General features: G+C 41.7%; 1 protein-coding gene and 1 non-coding gene across 4 annotated transcripts in view; one reads left to right on the top strand and one right to left on the bottom strand.

Annotated features, from left to right (window-relative positions):
* HLTF (helicase like transcription factor) overlaps positions 1–22,894 on the top strand; it is a 165,990-nt gene that overhangs the window by 75,432 nt on the left and 67,664 nt on the right. For 2 of the 3 annotated variants that reach the window (XM_023753751.1, XM_023753750.1), the window contains exons 9-14: positions 6,129–6,204; positions 9,197–9,287; positions 11,053–11,132; positions 11,217–11,261; positions 12,306–12,392; positions 15,596–15,690. In XM_023753751.1, the coding sequence (XP_023609519.1) occupies positions 6,129–6,204; positions 9,197–9,287; positions 11,053–11,132; positions 11,217–11,261; positions 12,306–12,392; positions 15,596–15,690 (474 nt within the window). The remainder of the gene's footprint in view (positions 1–6,128; positions 6,205–9,196; positions 9,288–11,052; positions 11,133–11,216; positions 11,262–12,305; positions 12,393–15,595; positions 15,691–22,894) is intronic. The other variant, XM_014455775.2, reaches the window with a different exon arrangement.
* Positions 5,773–5,879, bottom strand: LOC111826006. Its single transcript, XR_002829250.1, has one exon. It is a non-coding gene; the product is annotated as a U6 spliceosomal RNA (small nuclear RNA).

Raw genomic sequence — 22,894 nt, 5'->3', positions numbered from 1 at the left:
TGACACCCCGCCCCACCCAAGCTGTGCGCAGAGACGTTTGCATATGAAAGGCCTGGCCCTTTGCAATCTGAAAATTACCTAACGAACTGCAGCCTGGGTCAGAGAGACCCAGAACTTCCAAAAGAAGGCCCAAGGCCCCACAGCAGCTTGCATTGCTTCACAGCTGGGCCTCATCTGGGCACCTCCAAACACCAAAAAAAGAAGAGGAATCTTCAGATCTCTCCATAGCTCCTGCTGGGTAGCCTCAAGCAGAGGCTAAATTAGCACCTCCTTAGAGATCCAAGAGCCAGTGTACCCAGTGGTCAGAGTGGGACCATCCAGATTACAACTCCTCAGATCCATAAGGGACACACTCAGGGGGCAGACTCAGTGAGCACCAAAGCCCCATTGAAGCAAGTCTTGCCCCAGAAGGGTGTCTCCAGCACAGAAGTTCTCCCACTGCAGACACAGCTGATTCTCACAGCCAATTGGCCTGGAGGTCAATTCCTCCGAGTGATACCTACAACAATCAAGGCTTAACTACAACAAAACTGTGCAAAAAGCCCACAAAGGGGTGCACCAAGAGTGTCCACCTCAGGTAATTGGGGAGGCTGAGCCACTGGGCCCTATAGGACACCTAGCACACAAAGCCACTCTATCAACACAGGGAAGCATAAAAAATGCGGAGACAAAGAAACAGGTCACAAATGACAGAAATGGAGGAAAGCAAACTACTGGATATAGAGTTCAAAACCACACTTTTAAGGTTTTTCAAGAATTTTCTAGAAAACGCCGATAAATTTAGTGAGACCCACAAGAAATCTAGTGACACCCTCGAGGTTATGAAAAAGGACCAACTAGAAATTAAGTATACACTGACTGAAATAAAGAATATTATAAAGAGTTCCAACAGCAGACTAGAGGATTGCAAAAATCAAGTCAAAGATTTGAAATCCGAAGAAGCAAAAAACACCCAACCGGAAAAGCAAAATGAAAAAAGAATCCAAAAATACGAAGATAGTGTAAGGAGCCTCTGGGACAGCTTCAAGCGTACCAACATCCGAATTATAGGGATGCCAGAAGAAGAGAGAGAGCAAGATATTGAAAACCTATTTGAAGAAATAATGACACAAAACTTCCCCTACCTGGTGAAAGAAATAGACTTCCAAGTCTAGGAAGCACACAGAACCCCAAACAAAAGGAATCCAAAGAGGACCACACCAAGACTCATCATAATTAAAATGCTAAGAGCAAAAGACAAAGAGAGAATCTTAAAAGCAACAAGAGAAAGACAGTCAGTTACCTACAAGGGAGTACCCATACGACTGTCAGCTGATTTCTCAACAGAAACTATGCAGGCCAGAAGGGAGTGGCAAGAAATATTCAAAGTGATGAATGCCAAGAACCTACAACCAAGATTACTTTATCCAGCAAAGCTATCATTCAGAATTGAAGGTCAGATAAAGAGCTTCACAGATAAGGAAAAGCTAAAGGAGTTCATCACCACCAAACCAGTATTATATGAAATGCTGAAAGGTATCCTTTAAGAAGAGGAAGAAGAAGAAAAAGGTAAAGATACAAATTATGAACAACAAATACACATCTATCAACAAGTGAATCTAAAAATCAAGTGAATAAATAATCTGATGAACAGAATAAACTGGTGAATATAATAGAATCAGGGGCATAGAAAGGGAGTGGACTGATTATTCTCGGGGGGGAAAGGGGTGTGGGGGATGCGGGAAGAGACTGGACAAAAATCGTACACCTATGGATGAGGACAGTGGGAGGGGTAAGGGCAGAGGTTGGGGTGGGAACCGGGTGGAGGGGAGCTATGGGGAGAAAAAAGGGGAACAACTGTAATAATCTGAAAAATAAAGTTTTAATTAAACAAAAAAAGAAAAAAACAGAAACACCTCTCAGTAAGCTAATAGTTAAATTATAATCTACACTAATAAAAGACAAACATGCAAATTGACCGAACCTTTGCTATGCCTTAAGCCACGCCCACCAGCCAATCAGAGCGACTATATGCAAATTAACCCAACCAAGATGTCAGCCGGCAGCCACGGAGCTTGAGCAAGCAGGAGGCTTGGTTGCCCCAATAATGGAGGAAGCCAAGCTTCCCGCTTGCTGCGGCCTGGCTCTGAGCTTCACTCAAAGCAACAAAGTTTCAATTATAGAAGGTAAATAAACCCCAGATACCTGCTTTCAGCCAGCCATGGCCACGGAGCTGGAGCGAGCAGGAGGCTTCCCTCCCACCCGCCCTGGCCGGCTCTGAGCTCCTCTCAAGGCTACAAAGTTTCAATTATAGAAGGTAAATAAATCCCAGGAAAAAAAAAAAAAAGAAAAAAAGGAGAGGCTGGGAGCTTCCGTCACCGGGGGGCTTGGCCAGCCTGAAAATGGCCCTCAGCCCCTCACCCAGACTGGCCAGCCACCCCAGTGGGGACTCCCCACCCTAAAGGGAGTGTGGCCAGCCTGCAAAGAGCCATCAGCCCCTCAACCAACCTGGCCAAACCTCCATGGGGTGACGGTCCCCACTGGGGGGGGGGTTTTGACCAGCCTGCAAACAGCCATCAGCCCCTCACCCAGGCTGGCCAGGCACCCCAGTAGGGACCCCAACCCTGAAGGGGGTGTGACCAGCCTGCAAACAGCCATCAACCCCTCACTCAGGCTGGCCAGACACCCCAGTGGGAACCCCCACCCTGAAGGGGGTGTGACCAGCTGCAAACAGCCATCAGCCCCTCACCCACGCTGGCCAGTCACCCCAGCGGGACCCCTACACTGATCCAGGACACTCTTCAGGGCAAACCAGTCTGCCCCCACCCATGCACCAGGCCTCTATACTATATAATAAAAGGGTAGTATGCAAACTGACCCCAATAGCAGAACGACTGGGAATGACTGGTCACTATGACACACACTGACCACCAGGGGCAGATGCTCAATGCAGGAGCTGCCCTCTGGTGGTCTGTGGGCTCCCACAGGGGGAGCTCTGCTCAGCCACAACCAGGCCGACGGCTGCCAGTACAGCGGTGGTGGCGGGAACCTCTCCCGCCTTCTCAGCAGCGCTAAGGATGTCCGACTGCAGCTTAGGCCTGCTCCCCGGTGGGAAGTGGACATCCCCCAAGGCTGTCGGGCCGCCAGAGGAATGTCTGACTGCCAGCTTGGGCCCGATCCCCCAGTGAGCGGGCCTAAGCCAGCAGGTGGACATCCTCGGAGAGGACCCAGACTGCAAGAGGGCATAGGTCATGCTGAGGGACCCCCCCGAGAGCACAAATTTTTGTGCACCAGGCCTCTAGTATAGATATAAAATTTAATAGTTATACAAAATTACAAAATTCTATTTTTGAAGAATATTGTCATGATTTTTTTTAGTTAAAAAAGGCAAGTGAAGCCCTCACTAGTTTGGCTCAGTGCTTAGAGCGTAGGCCTGCGGACTGAAGGGTCCCAGGTTCTATTCCAGTCAAGGGTGTGTACCTTGGTTGCAGGCACATCCCCTGTAGGGGGTGTGCAGGAGGCAGCTGATTGACATTTCTCTCTCATCGATGTTTCTAACTCGCTATCCCTCTCCCTTCCTCGATGTAAAAAATCAATAAAGTATATTTAAAAAAAATAAAAAAGGCGAGTGGCACCCTCGCTGGTGTTTCTCAGTGGTTAAAATGTCAGCCCACACACTGAAGGGTCTCCAGTTCGATTCCTGGTCAAGGTCATATACCTGGGTTGCAGGTTGGATCCCAAGCTCTGGTTGGGGTGCGTGCAGGAGGCAACCAATCAATGTGTCTCACATTGATGTTTCTCTCTCTCTCTCTTTCTCTCTTTCTCTCTTTCTCTCCCTCTCTCTCTCTTTTTTCCTCTCCCTCTCTCCCTCTCTCATTCCTCTTCCCTGCCCTTTCTCCCTTCCACTTTCTCTAAAAATCAATGGAAAAAAATATCCTTGGGTGAGGATTAACAAAAAAAACAGGGCCAAGGCCACATCTGTATATAGTATCTGACTTTTCATTTTATAATTACATATTTATGTATATCTAAGTGTAGTTATACACTATATGTGCCAAAATGTTAATAGTGATAATTATGATCTAATGATGAGAATATTCGTGAATTTTTATATTTAACTTGTTTGTGTGTGTGTGTGTGTGTGTGTGTGTTTGTGTGTATCAGATGTTTGCCTAATATAGTTATATTCAATTTCTAATAAAGTGAATTCATTTTATGGAAAAATAAATATTATTAAAATGAAACAGTATTCTTTGTTGTGAGCTGAAAATTCAAAGAACTTAAAGTAGGAAATAACTAAGCAAAAGATCTGTGCAAAAATATTTTTTAAGACTTCTAAATTTTTAGATTTCAAAGAGGCTGCACTCCAGTTTCCTGCCATTGGTTAATAGATTTATTAATGTCTGCACTTAGTTGCATTTCCTTCTTTATACTTTCATTGCGAGTTTAACTCTATTAACATCTGAGATCTAATTCCCTACCAGAATAGTCTAATGCTTTATATACTGTTCTTTTTACACTTGGTCATTAAAAGAAACGAAAAGCACCTAGGACTTCTTATAGCATCAGTGTCAGTTATCAATTTAAAACTTATCTTTTATCAGTAAGGCTCTCCCTCCCCGCCCCGCCCCCCACCCCCAAGATTAGCCATGCATTTAAGGTGTTTTATATTTGGAAGGTTTTAGGATAGTTTGCTACATTAATTGAAATTGAGGCTGAAAATGTGATTTCCAGCTTAGAATTTATTGCAACAAAAATTCCAGTATTTTAAGTAGATTTAGATATCCCAAGCTTTACAGAGTAAAATATAATTGATTTAAATTTCATTAGATGATTGATAGGTTGGACTTTGTAGAAAATTTGTCTTTGAACTCTATGGAGAAAAAGCTTGCCTAATCAAAATTAATATAAAATGAATAATGTAAAGAATATCTTTTATATTTGGATACAATTTTAGATTTTTTTGCATACTGTTTAATAAAAATGGTTGTACTAACTATTGAAGAAGATCGAAAAGCATTTTTTATATTAGTTCCTTGGAGTTATTAATGCTTTAAAATTATCTAAAATAACTCTTCTAGCTACATATCTCTAAAAATGTTGCATTTTGGATTTTCCCACCCATACCATTAGAAGGGGATATATCTCTTTCAGTCACATTTTTAATAAATCCTAACTGTCATGGGGATTTTGTAAAATGTTTAAAATTCTGTTTTTTTAAAACTAAAATTAAATATCCTTTATTAGCCCTAATTTTCAGCAAAAATTATTGTACTCCTGTCTACCAATCCTGCCATCCATTCTGAGGTTTTGATTTATAATATGACAACTTCACCTACTTTTTTTAACCTACAAGAATTAATTCAATTAAATCCCATTTTATTTGGGTTTATTCCTACTTACAGAATCAAGTTAAGAATTAGAAGATGGGAGGAATCCTTCCTTGCTAGACTCAGTTAAAAATATTTTCATGAAGAAGTATAAAGTTTTACTTTTATAGAAGTTTTTATTCATGTGTACATTGATGCATTTTGAAACAAAAGGGTTTACATGAAGGAAAAAGGAAAGTCAGGTTGACAGGAAAATCCCTGATAGAGTAAAACAGGAGAGAAAAAGCATGGCAATGGCAGCCTCATTAAAGATCTATTACTTGCTGTAGGGACCCTTGTTTTGAAAGCTTATCATCTGAGAATTTCTTTTAATTCTAAAGTAACTCCCATTTCATGAATGTTTCTCAAAGTAACTAACATGCCATTTATAACTGAGGTTTGCTTTTTGTATTCTTTTTTTTTTTTAAATATGGAACGCTTCACGAATTTGCATGTCATCCTTGCGCAGGGGCCATGCTAATCTTCTCTGTATCGTTCCAATTTTAGTATATGTGCTGCCGAAGTGAGCACTGCTTTTTGTATTCTTTTTGCAAGGTAAAGACCAACTAGTTTTCTTTTTTGAGATACCTGTGAAGAAAATTTTAATCAGTTAATGTATTTTTTCTTTTTACTTAATGCACCTTTCCCCTTTGCTCAAAAATGTAGTAACAATTTAAATAGTCTTTATTATGTAAAATAAAGGAATATAGAATAGGATGCATTTTAAGCTTATTTAAAACTGACAACAGTACTATGTAAGAAATATGCCTTTTCATCTAGGAATGTAATATTAACAATGGATCTATGAAATTTGGAAGAAACAATACCAGTGAAAAGACAGATGAACTAACCAAAGGTAAACTTTAATTTTGATATGATCTCATATTTTATTGAGATTTTTAAATTCTTATTTTTAAATCTTTATTGTTGAAAGTATTACATATGTTCCCTTTTCCCCCCCATTGACCTCTTCTAGCCTGCCCCGCCCCCATCCCAGGCCTTCACCACCCTATTGTGAGATTTTTCTAATTTAATTATGTAATTCTAGTGCTGGGGCTCTGTACTGTACAAAAACTTCCAATCTCTTTTTCTGAATGATGGTTGTCAGGAAAAATTCCATCAAGGAGGTGATCATGGAATTGGGTGGTAGTACACCAGGCAGAGAAGCTGAGGAAGAACATTTTTGGTCAAGAAACATATCCTGTGAAAGGTAGTTAAACAGCAAAATAAAAACACAAAAATAGAGCATATTTTGTTCTGGGACCTCAGATTAGTTTATAGTATTTATAGTGTAACTAGGGGGTCCGGTGCACAAATTCCTGCACCTTAAAAAGAACTGTGGGCCGTGAGGCTGTGGTGGGCGAAGGGGTGGGTCTTGGCTCATCCTCCGTGCCCCCACCCACACCCGCCTGCTGCAGCCCCCAGTCCCCTGTCTGCCCACAGCTCTGCTCCCACTCCCACGCACTGATGGCACTGGCCCCACTCACATCTGCTGACGGCGCAGAGCGATTGGGGCCAGTGCCAGCAACAGGTGCAAGTGGGGCTGGCGCCCTCAATGGGTGCGTGCGGCAGCTGCTGCCCTGATCACTCCTCAGGAGCAGGGGAAGGTGGAGAAGCCCTCAGGGGCGATTGGGTCAGCAGCTGTTTCTTGCACCCACTGATGGCACCAAGCAATTGGGACCAGGGCTGGGCACTGGCAGTGGGTGCGAGCAGTGGCTCCGGTGCTGGCTGTGGGTGTGAGCGGGATTGGCGCTGGCAGTGGGTGGAGCGGTGTCTCTGGCACCAGCAGTGGGTGCAAGAGGCAGCTGCCGGCCCCGATTGCCCCTCAGGAGTAGGGGAAGGTGGAGAAGCCATGAGGGGCGATCAGGGCCAGCAGCCGCCGCTCACACCTGCTGATGGCGCCAAGTGATCGGGGCTGGTGCCAGGTGCCGGCAGCAGGTGTGAGTGGGGCCAGCGCCAGCAGCAGGTGCGAGTTCCTAGTGGGACCGCGGCGTGTGGGACAAAGAATTTTCGGTAACCACCAGAGGCTTGCCCTGATGACAGCGACCAGTGCTCCGCCTTGGTCTGATGCCCCTGCTCCACCATCCCACCATGTTCTGTGCTCTGCTGCCTGCTGCTGACGCTCACCATGTTCTGTGTGCACCCCCTGGTGGTCAGCACACATCATAGCGACTGGTTGTTCGGTTGTTCTGCCATTCGGTCTATTTGCATATTAGGGTTTTATATATGTAGATGTACATGGACAGCAGCATCTATGGAAAGAAAGGTTAGAAACAAACTCTGAAGTCAGGAGAACTAATGAGATCTCTGGACTTACCCATTATATGGTTGTACTTAATAATCACTTCACAAATTAATTTCTGAAGATTATTAGAGCAGAACAGGCTGAAAATATTTTAAAAATAGTAGGTGAAGAATTGGAAGTACAGCTGTGTGCGATTTGCAGTTTGTTATATTTGAGATAGGAGAGGGAAATAGATAGTTGGAAAGGGATGCAGAATTGAGGGTGTTTTGTTTTTTTTCAAACATTTTTTAAAATATATTTTTATTGATTTCAGAGAGGAAGGAAGAGGGAGAGAAAAATAGAAACATCAACGATGAGAGAGAGTCATTGATTGACTGCCTCCTGCATGCCTCCCATCGGGCATGTGCCCTTGACTAGAATTGAACCCAGGACTCTTCAGTCCGCAGGCCAACACTCTATCCACTGAGCCAAAATAGTTAGGGCAAGGGCTTTTTTGGTTGCCTATTTTTTAGTTTAAGAAAGAAATCCGTGGATAGGAAGATTTTGAATACAATGGAGAGACTATTTTATAGGCCTGTGGGAAGAAATGAGGTCAAGAGAACAGGTAGATGAGTTAGCATTAGAAGGAAAGAAAATATAGTTCAGGGAAAATATAGATAATTGAGGAAGTAAAAAGATAGAAAAATTAGGAGTTTATAGAAGACTAGAGGCCTGATGCATGAAAGTTGTGCAAGGGGCTCAGCCCTTGCAGCCCCGGCTTTGTCTGGAAGGTGGTCTGGATGGTCATCTGGAAGGTCATCCGGACGGTTGTTCTGCTGTTTGGTCTAATTAGCATATTACCTTTTTATTATAAAGGACTAGAGGTCCGGTACACAAAAATTTGTGCACTGGGGGTACGGGGGTCCATCAGCTCGGTCTGCTCCCTCTCACAGTCCAGGAGCCCTCAGGGGATGTCCTACTGACGGCTTAGCCACAGTCTGTGCGGGAGGCGACTGGCCAATCATGGGGAGGCACCTCCCCCATCACCTCCTCACTGCTGCTGCCTCAGGCCTTCCTCTGTGGGAGGCGACCGACCGGGCTGATCAGGGGAAGGCGACGCCCCCATCTGCCGTGGCTGCCTGAGCCTTGGCCGGGCCCTCCCAGCAGCAGCTGCCATTTGTGGCTTGACTGAGCCTCAGCCCAGCCCTCGCAGCAGCAGCCACTGTGGCTTTGTCCGGAAGGATGTCCGGTTTAATTAGCATATTACCCTTTTATTAGTATAGATAATTATCTACTTACTGTTCATTTTTTTCCAGCAGCTTTCAGCTGCCTTGGTACATCAGGAAATTCAGCCAATGTGGGGATTGGCTGGATGACTACAGGGGAAAGACTGGGTACAAAACAAATTGAAGGTACTTTTTAATGAGAAAACACTAGAATAGGAAACGAGTAGCTGGCTGATTGAAAGGGCAAGAATGGAGATATTAAGAATTGTAATTCAATTAAAAAGTATTTTTAAAAAGTTGTATTATTGAGTTGGAAAACCAGGGTTTTAAGAAGGATTATTGCTAGCCTAAGAATTTACTAATATTTTATATATTTGTCCTTTTCTTTAAAATGGAAGGCTCTAGGTGTAGCGGAGAACCCAGTATTTCAGATGTCAAGGGAAAGAGTAAATATACCAAGTCAGAATTGTCTAGTTCCCGCTCCAAAAGGTAAACTCTTATTGAGTTTTGATAATATATAATTTGTTTATTTAAATTTCTTTCTCCATTTTTTTTACATATAGGAGAGAGAAAGGGCCATTATATCTGAGTTATATAGTTTTTTAAATACATTTTTTATTTGAAATTGATAAAAAGCACTGTGACTTAGGCAGGTAGAAAAGTAATAATCTATAAAATAAGTGAATTGATCATTTTTTTTAACTTTTCTGAAGGTGACTGGCAGCAATGGCTAAATTAGTCATTCTGTTAATTTACCTCTTTAGGTTTGTTTAGCACATCAGTAAATTATTAATTTTTAATCCCTTGTCTTTCTACTATTTTTTTTTCTATTTCTTTCACGTAGGAACTAAGATCTAGCTTCTGGATTTTTTGTTTTTGTTGAAACTTTAGAAGAGCTTTATGAATTTGAGGAGATGAAACTGACATTTTGTTAGATAGCTTGACAAAAGCACTTTTTGCTCATCTCAGTTCTTTCTTTACCGTTAGTGGAAATAAGACACAATAAAGTCATTTATGGAAAGTATTATATTAATGTAGACTAGAGGGGATATTTGAATAAAACGCACAATGCCCCTCTGATCTCAACTTGAATCTGTTAATGTTATAAATTTCATTTACCCTCTGAAGTAGATCTAAATATTTGGCTTTTGTTGTATTTTCCACCATCAATATTGGTTGGGTAACCTCAAATCTGAGTTTCTGTTAGCTGTTTCACCAATAAAGACCTCAAACTGGGGATCTGTTAATTGTCTTCTATCACTAAAACCTGTCTGCACTGAGCACAGAACCAGGACTCATCAGTTTCCTCTCAAATATCAAATCTTAGAACTCTGAACTGACCAGGAAACTAGCTAACAGCTCTATTAGGTGGACCAGATCGCGTTAAAGGACATAGAAATAATAATAATGAGGACATGGGAAAAACTAAAAACAACCAACACATATATTAATTACATCCAGTACACCTATACTTACTGTGTAACCAACTATTTTAGGGGCTTTGTTTGTTCTATCATTTTATCCAATGAAGTGGATTGTATCTTTATTTCTGTTTTCCAAATGGGGAAACTGAGGCATAGAGGACCATTAGATAGCTTAACTAAAGTTACATAACAAATAAATGGCAGAATGGGGATTTGAATCTGTGCAGTCTGACTGTAGAACCCGTTGCACTTAGGCATTTAACCACTATAATATACTTTTTCTACACAAAATTTACAAAAATTTTTCATTGTGGAAGATTTATATTATTGCCTCTTAGCTGCTTATTTCATTATATTGGAAGTGTTTTATTTGATAAGATTCATTTCATTTCCTTTTTGTTCTGGTTTTATGTGTTTTAACTGAATTGAACTCAGTGTTGAAATGATTACTATTTTAGAATGGTTTACTTTTTCAAATTTATTTTAATAATAGTGATAACTGCATTTTGCATAGTAAATGCATCTGGTTATGAAAACAGAATACTTTGACTTTGGATGGTGGGCACACAATGCAACATACAGATCATGTATCATGGAAATGTACACTTGAAACCTATATGACCCTATTAACCAGCTTTACTCCAATAAATTTAATTTTTAAAAAAGAAAACAAAATGTTTGTAGCAAATTTGACTTTCATTTGTCAAATAAAGGTTCACTTTAATATTTTTCAAAATATAAATGGGGAAGGACAAGAAGCATTTATTAAACATGTTTTTATTTATAATCGTTTTGGGTCGATAAAAAAAATTGCATATATTTAATTTTAGAAGAAAAACTGCTGTCCAGTATACTGAAAGCAGCGATTCAGAGGAAATTGCAACTAGTGAATTGCCACAGAAAGTGAAAGGTAATATGAAATGGATTTGATTTGATGCTCTCTCCTATATTCTAATTTCTTTGTGTGACCATTTTTGTATTTGGTTGTTTATAGGCAAACTGAGAACTGCACAATCAGAAAGTAAAAGCAGAATTAAAGGTATGTATATACATATCACTATCTGTAATCTACACTTAAAAATTATTAAGAAAAAGCCATTGATTTGCATCTCTCAAGCTTAGAATTCTTTAGTAATAGGTCTTAAACTTGACTGCAGTTTACATATGAACTATTCTTGGAGCTTACCAGGGATATTAATTGAATGAGGCAAAATGAAAGAATAATTTCAAAATAAAATGTAAGAGAAATTATTTAAACCAACTTTAAACAAGACAAAATGATTTTTTACTACTTATAAAATTACTTCGATAAAACCTTATTCATATCTGTCTAAATTGTAATTTCAAAAGTATGGTGGGAGTATGTTCTTGGAAATATTATAGTTCATATTATCATACAAATGTATGAATAAACAATGATTATTTTTACTTTATCTTTAAAACATATTCTTTATTTTCTTTTCTGCTAAATCAGGTCATATTGTTTCCTAATTAGTTGAGAAATTGCATTTGGAAAATAACTCATCACCATTGACTGACCTGAAAATTTGGCATCCTTTTTATTAGCAGTCAGATACCTGTTTCCTTGAAAAAATTCTCTTTCCACCTGGGAGCTGAATCACTTTGTATATGGCTATTTCTACTTTTACATCTCTTCCTCAGGTAGATGAGCTTAGTGTCAGAAGAGGCAATTTTGGTTACCAGACATTATTTTATTTTATTTTTTAATAATATAAGCTCTTAAGGTAGTGTGGAAATGGTATTCTTTTTAAAATATATATATTTTATTGATTTTTTACAGAGAGGAAGGGAGAGGGATAGAGAGTTAGAAACATCCATGAGAGAGAAACATCGATCAGCTGCCTCCTGCACACCCCTCACTGGAGATGTGCCCGCAACCAAGGTACATGCCCTTGACTAGAATCGAACCTGGGACCTTTCAGTCCGCAGACCGACACTCTATCCACTGAGCCAAACCGGGAAATGGTATTCTATTTTCTATTCTCAGAAAGTACCTGTGCCTAAGCACAGGAGAAAATGTTTTCAAATATCTTAATGATTCTGTGGTTTTTAACTTCAGCAGAATTTTCTAAGGTTAAAGAAGATACAGAGTTTACATGTGCACTTACTTCATCTACTCCTGCAACAAAAAAGAAAATGTTGAAAAAGGGTCAGTAAACCTGTTGGGTTTTGAGCTTTTGTTTTGTTTGCTCTTTTTTTCAGTGAAAAATATTTTAAATGACAGAAGTTATAAAACCATACTATAAGAAGTTTAGAAAGTAGAGAAAGGAAAAAATACATAATCCCATTAAAAAAAAGAAAAAGATATGTTTTGATGTGTTTTCTGTCCAGTACCTTTTTGTATTTTATTTAGGTCAGAAATTGATGGGAGGAGGTCCCTTACTCATCTGAGTACCAACGATATTTCTTCTAGTGAAGGCACAGATCAATTTATGGCTGCTTTAAAAACTTAATTTAATTTAAATTATAATAAAGGTTTACTACTTGGTATAAGTAGAATCTGCTTTTCACTTAAGAATGTTAGTGATCTTTATTATTTATTGTAATTTTGTATTTTGTAATTGATAGGAAATCAACCCTGCTTACAAGTCTCAATATTGGAGATGGAAAGAGATTGAACTAGGATTAAGGAGATTTGGGAGAATTTATATCTCTGTGTCTTAGTTTCCTCTATTTTACATGTTGCAGATATAACAGACAAAAGTGTATTTCCATGAAACTTATGCCTAATTATGGAGAAAACATAAAATTAATAAACATCATTATAGACAATAAATGCTGTGAAAAAATAAAGGAAGATAATGAAATAAAGATTGACCGTAGGAGTCTGTGTAAGGTGATATTTGAGCTAACACAGAATGGTGAAAAAGAACTAACTTTTGGCCTAAGAATCAAACTATTAGGAATAGAAAATGTAGGCAGTTCAGTTAGATTATTTTTAACCCCAATTTTACGAATTTTAAGAAATGTTGAATTTAGTTGAGATATGATTTAGATAGAATTGAGATAGAATAAAGTTCACACAAAAAGTTCCTTTTTGTTGCAGACACATAGCAGTAATACAGGAGAGAAACTTAAAAAAAAATCGTAGCTGAGATAAAACCCAAATAAAGATATTTCTGGAAGAGAAACAGAATAAAAACAAAAATCAGTGAGTGGAGATAGAAGCCATATATTCCGGTAAATAGTGATTTTAAAAAAACAAGACAAACAAAGGCATAGAAAAAGATTAAATTCAACATTTAAAATTTCCATGCATCAATAGGTACCATAAACATTGAATAATGTTAAGGCTGAAGAAGATATTTGTGATAAGTGTAACTTAGAAAGCATTAATATTTAGAATATGTAAAGAACCCTCTATCATCATTTAGAAAAAGACAATATAGTAGGGGAATAACCACTAGGAATATAAATGTATAATTCTTGGAAAGAAAACCCAAAAAACTAATAAATATAGGAAAATATATGCAGATTCAATCATTGGGGAAATGCAAATTAAGGGAACAGTGAGATACTGTCTCACTCATAGTTACAAACATTTTAAAATCTTAATGCCAAGTATAGGCAAAGTTGTGAGCAACAGGAAGTCTCATGCACTGTAGATGGGAATGTAAATTACCGTGGAGAGCAGCTAGACCAAATGTAGTGAAGCTAAAGATAGACCACCTAAAACTCTATAGATGTGTACAAGAAGACATGAAAAACTAGTTTTCATTGATGCATTTAATGAAATATTGGAAATAATGTAAATACTGCCCAATAAGGGAATCTATACTAATAAAAGGGTAATAAACTAATTAGACGGGATGTCTTCCGGATGTCTATCCAGACAAAGCCACAGCGGCTGCGATGGCCGAGGGCCAGCGGCACAGTAGAGGGAGAAAAGAGGCCCACCCTGCAGTCCCGGGCGCCAGCGCTTGCGGCTGCGGCTGTGGCCCTGGAGAGGGAGGAAAGCCGCCAGCCCCGCGGTCCCAGGTGCTTGTGGTTGCGGCCCGGGTGAAGCCACCCACCCACGATCTTGGGCGCCTGCGGCCGGCCTGGGTGAAGCCACCCACTCACAGTCCCATGTGGCTGCAGCTGGCCTGGGCGAAACCGGCCCGGGTCCTGGGTGCCTTCAGCCAGCCAGAGGGAGTGAAGCCCGGGTCCCAGGTGCCTGCGGCTGGCCGGCGGAGGGAATCCTGGGTCCAGGGTGTGGGGCCGAGGCAGAGGTGGTTAGGAGCGATCAGGCCAGCAGGGGGAGCAGTTAGGGGTGATCAGGCCGGCAGGGGAGCAGTTACGGATGATCAGGCAGGCAAGCAGAGGTGGTTAGGAGTGATCAGGCAGGCAGAGGGGTTAGGGGCGATCAGGCAGGCAGGCAGGCAAATGGTTAGGAGCCAGCGGTCCTGGGTTGCAAGAGGCATGCCCTACGGGTCCCAGATTGGAGAGGGTGCAGGCCAGGCTGAGGGCCCCCCCCCCCCCATGCACAAATTTCGTGCACTGGGCCTCTAGTCTATAATAATAAAAGCATAATATGCAAATTAGACCGGGCGTCCTTCGTCCTTCTGGACAAAGCCAGGGCTGTGAGGGAAGCCTGGGTCTGGGGTGCCTGCCGGCGGCCAGAGGGAAGCCTGGGTCCCGAGTGCCAGAGGGAAGCCCGGGTCCCAGTTGCCAGAAGGAAGCTGGTGCCGGCAGCTGGGGGAAGGAAGGCCTACTCTTGCATGCATTTTGTGCATCAAGCCTCTAATGGAAAATAAAATTGGAGGGTGTCTTTTCTTAGGTTGCCTGAGTGTCCTCACAACATGGCAGCTGGCTTCCCCCAGAGGGAGTGATCAGGGTAAGAGAGAGAGAGAGAGCATCTAAGGGAGAGAAGATGCATTTTTTATAAATTAGTCTCACTTCTGACATATCATTTTGGTCCACAGACCAACCTCAGTGGAGTGTGGGGTGGGACTACACAAGGTTGTAATTGTCAGGAAGTGGATTATCATTGGGGGCCATCTTGGTGTCTGGCTACCACATTAACCATAGTCCAAATTCAGAGAATTGCATAAAACAAATGTTCATCCTAATGAATAATTTAATGAGTATCAGTGGGTATTTGAAACTTTCTCCTTGTATCCCCTTCTAGTCATAATCCTCTACCTCTCCCATGAATAATCACTGTCTAGGTATTTAGCTGTTTAAAGTGGCAAAGTAAAAATCTAGTTACTGTTACTTCTTCAAAGCTGGAAACAGAAGTCCATCTGCTTCATTTTAGTTCTTCCTAATGTCTTTTTTCATAGAGGCACATTATTGTCATTTCTTTATTGACTATATATTTGTTGGGGGGGGAAAACACTTAATGTTAGTGCCACTGATTTATTCTTTCAGGAGCATCTGCATTGGAGGGTTCAAAGAAAACTGATGTAGGGAGACCAACAACAACACTGATCATCTGTCCACTTTCTGTGTTAAGCAACTGGATTGTAAGTCTTCACAGCCTTTTAAAAATGTGAAATAATTTATATTTGTCTTATAAGATAAAAAGTACATAGCCTGTTAGTGTGTCATACATTGGGAGAAATATGCTTGGTCAGCCCTTTATAGTTCAAATAATTGTTAGGTGAATTGGAGATATTGCTGAATTGAAGCAATTTTCCTCTGAAGATTTAGAATAGAAAAGAAACATCATCAGTTTCTATAATAAGATTTGTACTTCTGCTTCTCACATTTCTGTCCCCCAAAGTAGGAAATGTGTATAATTTAACACCATCATATTTATGAACTATTGGAACCTCTTTTAAGAATTCCACTAACAGCTTGTAACATCTAGTGAGCTTCTGTGTGCTTCGTTTTCCCCTAAGTTCTTATAGATTTTTTCATTTAATCTCACAACTATTCTTATTTTCCAGGTGACCAAATAGAATCATAGAGAAATTAAGTAATTTGCCTAAAGTCATCCAGCTAATAAATGATGGAGCTAAGATATGGTCACCAACATTCTGACTCTTAGAGCCTATGCTTTTAAGGCTACCTGCCAGAAAATGTGTTTGTTTGTGTTTTCTTCCAGATTGCTTTGCTGTTCTAAAACATTGCATTGGAATGGAACCTCTTTATGTGTTATGTGTAAAGAGCAGCTTGGTTATGTTTCCAATTTGAGCTTCATTCTGCATGTTATAGTGAAACTAGAGGCCCGATGCACGGAATTTCATGCAGGGGCGGGGGAGGGTCCCTCAGCCCGTCCAACCTGTGCCCTCTCGCAGTATGGGAGCCCTTGGGGGATGTCTGACGCGGGCCTAAGCTGATAGTCAGACATCCCTCTTGCAGTCCGGGGCCCCTCACTCCTTACCACCCTCCTGCAGTGGAGGCGGGAGAGGCCTCTGCCACCGCCACTGCACTTGCCAGCTATGAGCCTGGCTTCTGGCTGAGTGGCACTCCCCCTGTGGGAGCGCACTGACCACCAGGGGGGCAGCTCCTGCATTGAGCATCTGCCCCCTGGTGGTCAGTGTGCATCATAGCGGCCGGTTCGGCTGTTTGGTCGATTTGCATATTAGGGTTTTATTATATCGGACTAGAGGCCCGATGCACGAAATTCGTGCAAGGGCCTTGGTCCCAGCCCCTGCCGGCCCACCCGTCCGCGGCCGGGGGCCTCTGTCCCCTCTGCCTCGGCCCCTACCTGCTGTGGCTTTGTCTGGAAGGAAGGACGTCCGGTCTAATTAGCATATTACACTTTTATTATTATAGACTAGAGGCCCAGTGCACAAAATTCGTGCACTGGGGGGTGGGGGTTCCCTCAGCCCAGCCTGCCCCTCTCACAGTCCGGGAGCCCTCAGTTGATGTCCTACTGATGGCCACAGTCTGGCAGCAGAGGCTCAGAGCAGGCATCCCGTGTGTGTGTGTATGTGTGTGTGTGTGTGTGTGTGTGTGTGTGTGCGTGCGTGTGTCTGCTGGGGCCTGCCCCCAGCCGCGCCACGTAGGCTCGAAGCAGTTGCCGTGTGTGTGTGTGTGTGTGTGTGTGTGTGTCCCCACTGGGGGTCTGCCCCCAGCCACATTGGAGGCTCAGAGCAGGCATTGTGTGTGTGTGTCTGCTGGGGGGCTGCCTGCAGCCACACCATGGAAGCTTGGAGCAGGAGCCCCTCTGTGTTGATCTCTCAGGCTCCTGGCCTCCACTGCATGTTGTACTCTCCCTTGAGCTATGACCAGGATGGGGGTGCTGATTGCAAGCCGGGCTTTCCTGCTCCAGGATCTCCATGGCGACAGGGGAGCAGGCCCAGCTGGGGGCTGCCCGCAGGCCAGGCTTTCCTGCTCCTGGATCAGGCCCAGCTTGGGGCTGCCCACAGGCCGGGCTTTCCTGCTCCCGGATCAGGCGCAGCTTGGGGCTGCCCGCAGGCCGGGCTTTCCTGCTCCCTGATCAGAGCACAGCGGGGGGCTGCCAACAGGCGGCACTTTTTCTATTTATCGTGGCCAGATCACCACAGCGACCCAGGGCCCAGCGGCACTTTCCTGCTCTCCAATAGTCATAGGGTCCCGGCTGGGGGCGGGGCTTAGCAGTGCGGGGCTTAGGCGGCACGGGGGTCCTGGCTGGGGGCTCAGGTGGCACATAGGGGTCCCGGCTGGGGGCGGGGCTTATGCCCCGCTGCCCTTGGCTGCACATGGGGCTCGGATGGCAGCTCTCGCTGTCCCGCCCTGCCTGTAGTATAGGATAGAGGCCTGGTGCACTGGTGGGGGCCGGCTGGTTTGCCCTGAAGGATGTCCCGGATCAGGGTGGGGGTCCTGCTTGGGTGCCTGGCCAGCCTGGATGACGGGCTGATTGCTGTTTTTAGGCTGCCCACACCCCCTTTAGGGTGGGGGTCCCCACTGGGGTGCCTGGCCAGTCTGGATGAGGGGCTGAGGGACATTTTCAGGCTGGCGGGTGACTGAAGCTCCCAGCCTCTCCTTTTTTTCTTTTTTATTCTGGGATTTATTTACTTTCTATGGCTGTCACTGGAGCTGAGAGCCAGCTTTAGCTCTGAGGCCGGCTCCAGCTTGAGGCCTCGGTTGCTGAAAGCAGATATCTGGGCTTTGTTTACCTTCTATAATTGAAACTCTGTTGCCATCACTGCCGCTCTAAGCTCTGAGCCCGCTGCCGGCTGAAAGCAGGTTTCTGGAGCTTGTTTAGCTTCTATAATTGCAACATTGTTGCATCCGGAGCTCAGAGCTGGGCGGTGGCAGGCGGGGAACCTTGGCTTCCTCCATCACTGGAGCAAGCAAGCCTCCTGTTCGCTTCAGCTGCCTGGCTGCCGGCCGCTATCTTGGTTGGCAGTTAATTTGCATATCCTGCTGATTAGCCAATGGGAAGCGTTCGGGGGTATGGTCAATTTGCATGTTTCTCTTTTATTAGATAGGATAATGAGTCTATTGGAAGCACTGTAAACATAAAAACTACTGGATGTGAACTTCCATTCTTGTCACTTCTAAGATTATCTGACTCTCTCCTAGTCTTTCTAATCTGAGAGTGGAAGAGGTCCTACTCTTTGTGAGACCAATACCTTAGTCTACACAGTGCATTCCGTCTCTTCCAGCCTTTGCATTTTATTTGTTATTTTCTCCCTTGCCTGGTTATTCAGCCAGTCCTCATTGACTCTTTCATGAAATATAGATCTTTTTCATTTTTAAATACTTTCTCTGGATTGACTCATACTTAAGTTGCTACTCTGCTATACTTCACTGTCATACCTCATTGGATTTTCACTTTGTGCTTTTGCTTACTAACTTAATTGTAATCTGGTTTCTATGCATTGGAAAAGATCAATAGTTATTGTCTAATTATAAAATTCCATGGCTTTTTAAATTTCTTCTTGACTTTATATAGCCTTGCTTCCTTTGACTTATCTTTCTTTAAAAAAATATATTTTTATTGATTTTAGAGAGGAAGGGAGAGAGGAAGAAAGAGAGAGAAACATCAATGTGAGAAACATTGATCATTTGCCTCCCACACACACCCCAACTGAGGTTTCACAAACCCTGACTGGGGATTGAACCTACAACTTGGGCATGTGCCCTGACTGGGAATCGAACCAGCGACCTTTTGTTTTTTAAAATATATTTTATTGATTTTTTACAGAGAGGAAGGGAGAGGGATAGAGAGCTAGAAACATCGATGAGAGAGAAACATCGATCAGCTGCCTCCTGCACACCCCCCACTGGGGATGTGCCCGCAACCAAGGTACATGCCCTTGACCGGAATCGAACCCGGGACCCCTGAGTCCTCAGGCTGACGCTCTATCCACCGAGCCAAACTGGTTAGGGTGAACCAGCGACCTTTTGATGCATGGGTCAACACTTAACCAACTAATCCACACCAGTTAGGGCAACTTATATTTTTATTATAAGTTTGTGTGTTGTTGTTGTTTTTAAATTAGACCTTCTCCTGTTTAGTGTGCCATTTTTCCTCTTAGCACCACAATGAATTTTGCTTCTCTGTTGCTCCTTTTTAATTCCAACAAAATTATGCTTTTTCTTTTGATATGTTGTCCATCATGGAAGGACAGTACTTGGGTATTTGAATGGCATTTTCAGAGGGAGGTTTCCAAATATTAATGGAGATATAAATAACCGAACTGATTTCTTTTTCTTTATGTATTTTTATTGATTTTAGAGAGGAAAGGAGAAGGAGAGAGAGATAAAGACATCAGTGGTGAGAGAGAATCATTGATCAGCTGCCTTCTGCACACCCCACCCTGGGGATCGAGCCCGCAACTTGGGCCTGTGCCTTGATCAGGAATCAAACCGTGACCATCTGGTCCATAGGTCGACACTCAATCACTGAACCACACCCTCCGGGCCAGAACTGATTTCTTAAGAGATTGGGGTATGGATATGTATTTTTAAAATGAGTACTCAGGGTGCTGAACCATAACACAGTGTACAGATGATGTATTGTGGAATTGTGATATTCTTTGGCCTCTCCCAAACCTGTATAATTTTGTTAACCAATGTAACCCCAATATGTTCAAAAAAGGGGGAAACAGGAGGAGGAAGGTTGAATTCACTCTAAAAAAGTAAAAATTAAATAAAATTGGGTACTCAGTGTTTTAGTATAATTTTATATTTTGAAAACAAAAGTTTTGGTAATATAAGAAAGAAAACATTGGCAAAATCTTGCCTACTAATGTGGAAAAACTGATATTTCTAAAAATATTAAGGTATGGTTGGGCATATAGGGATTCCTGGCCAAGAATTAGAATTTTATAATCTTTCAACAAACTATTCCCTTCCTGGCCCCTAAATAAATGACCTGGCACCCTAATGAGCAGGCCAGAACTACCTTATTTCCATTTCTTTGTCTTCAAATATGGGCAAGAATCTAGTTAAAAGAATTAAGATACCAATATCACTTTTACCACTTACTTTTTCTGGATATTGATATCAGTAATTCATCCTCCCACTGTAAAAGGAAATAACATCTATTTCATTCACACATACATACACACTTCTAGCACAGTGGCAAGAAATTCAATGTTAGCATTCTCTTTCTCCAGAAAAGTTAGTTTTTTTCTATTTCAAGTTTAAACCTTCCACAAATATGCTGTGCTCAATTTCAAGGCAATTCCACTTATTCATTTTTCTCACACTGGATTCATTTTCCTTTCCTTTTCCACCAGATTTTTTGATAACATTTTCTGTGTTTTCACCTTTACTCTTTCATGTTTTATCCTCTCTTCTCTTTTTGCCGACACTGTTTCAGGTTTCATTCTCCTTTCAAGCCCACAGTAGTTTGGTATTTGCTCCCACCCTCTCTAAGAAACTCTCTGTGAAGGCCTTCATTGACCTCATTCTTGCCCTGACTAGCCAGTTCTCTTTTTCTTTTCCTCTGACCTAACCTTGTTTCCATTGTTTTTGAAAGCCATTGAAAGAGAGGGACTGGACATAAGGTAAAAATTTTTAAATTGTTTTGTATTTCTTCTTGAAACTTTGATATTCTTTGGCCTCTCCCAAAATTTTGTTTTCTACCCCATCTTTCTGACCACTATTTTTCTCTACTTCTATTTTTCTCCTATGGTTCCTATGTAGTCTGCCCTGCCCTCCTCCTTTAAAACATGATATATATTTTTAATATGAAAAAGTTTAATGAGATCTTTATTTACTCATCAAGATTCAACAGTTTCAGAATTTGCTTTGTTATTATTTTGCTGGAATATTTTGAATCATATCTCAGAAATCATGTCATATTTCTCAATAGAGGCATAAGTCTACTCTTTATTTTTTAAAATAAGATAAAGGATTTATTTATGTTACATAAAGCAAGTCCAGAGACCTGAAAATCAGAGCTCATATGCTATTCTTATGCTATTTCATTATCAGCGTCACCTCATGGTCCTAAGATGGTTAAAGCAACCCCACCATTGTATTACATATCAGGAAAGAAGAAAGGAAAAGGGCAGAAGGGAGCTCCTTCCAGCTAAGAGCTTTCCAAGAATTCCACAGAATTATATCTTACATCCAATTGGCCACTTGTATCATCAAGGCAGACGGGGAAATGTGGCTTTGTATGCTAGATAATGTTGCCACAGCCCTCACTATAGAGGTTCTGTTTATAAGGATGACAGGGAAAAATATGACTCAGATCTCCACTACAACAGATAAGTTCCCTGTTCTCAGGAAGTTATTGTTTCATCAGGAAAAATTAGATAACCAATAAGAAAACAAATTAAAAAGGTAATTTCAAATGTGAAAAGCTCTGTCAAGAAAACAGAATATAGTGTTAAAATATAGAAGGTGGTAGGAGAGTGGTGGGAAGCCAATGTGGATTGTGAAGACAGAAGATATTCTTGAGAAGAACAAGTTCTAAAAACCCTTCTAATTTTGACATTCTATAATTTGAGGTAACTGAGCAATCTCCCCCACCACCATCAAAGAGAATAGTGATAATAAGTAGTATTTCTATAAGCAAAATAGGTCCTCTTCTTTCAAACTCTTAATTCCTCTTATTTTCTTTTTTAATATATTTTTTATTGTTGATAGTATTACAGATATCTCCCATATTACCCCTTTATCCCCCTCCTTCCAGCCCCTCTCCCTAGTCTTCACGATTCTATTGCCTGTGTCCATATACGTATATACGTATCTGCATATATGTATATAAGTTCTTTGATTTATCTCTTCTCGTCCCCACATTGAGGTATGTCAGTCTGTTCCATGCCTCCATGCTTTGGGTCTTATTTTGTTGGTCAATTCATTTTTTTTCATTAGATTCCACAAATAAGTGAGATCATGTGATATTTTTCTTTCTCATTTTGGCTTATTTCACTTCACATAATATTTTCCAGGTCCATCCATGCTCTCCCAAAGGGTAAGAGATCCCTCTTTTCTACAGCTGCATAGTATTCCATATGTAAATTTCCCTCAGCTTTTTTTTTTTTTTTTTTTTTTTTTTTTTTAATAATAATTTTTATTTCTTAAAGTATTATCCTATCTAATAAAAGAGAAACATGGTAATTAGCGTACGACCGCTACCCTTCCCATTGGCTAATCAGGGCGATATGCAAATTAACTGCCAGCCAAGATGGCGGTTAACCGCCACAAAGATGGCGGCTAATTTGCATATGTAGGCACAATGCTGGGAGGCGAAAGGGAAAGGACAGAAGAAGCCCCCTGCCACTGACGGTGATGGGAAACCCAGGGGGAGCTAAGAGCTTGGGGCAGGGCAAA

Source organism: Myotis lucifugus, unplaced genomic scaffold, assembly GCF_000147115.1.
Source record: "Myotis lucifugus unplaced genomic scaffold, Myoluc2.0 scaffold_50, whole genome shotgun sequence".
Taxonomy (NCBI): Eukaryota; Metazoa; Chordata; class Mammalia; order Chiroptera; family Vespertilionidae; genus Myotis; species Myotis lucifugus.
This window is presented reverse-complemented; position numbering and strand designations above follow the sequence as displayed.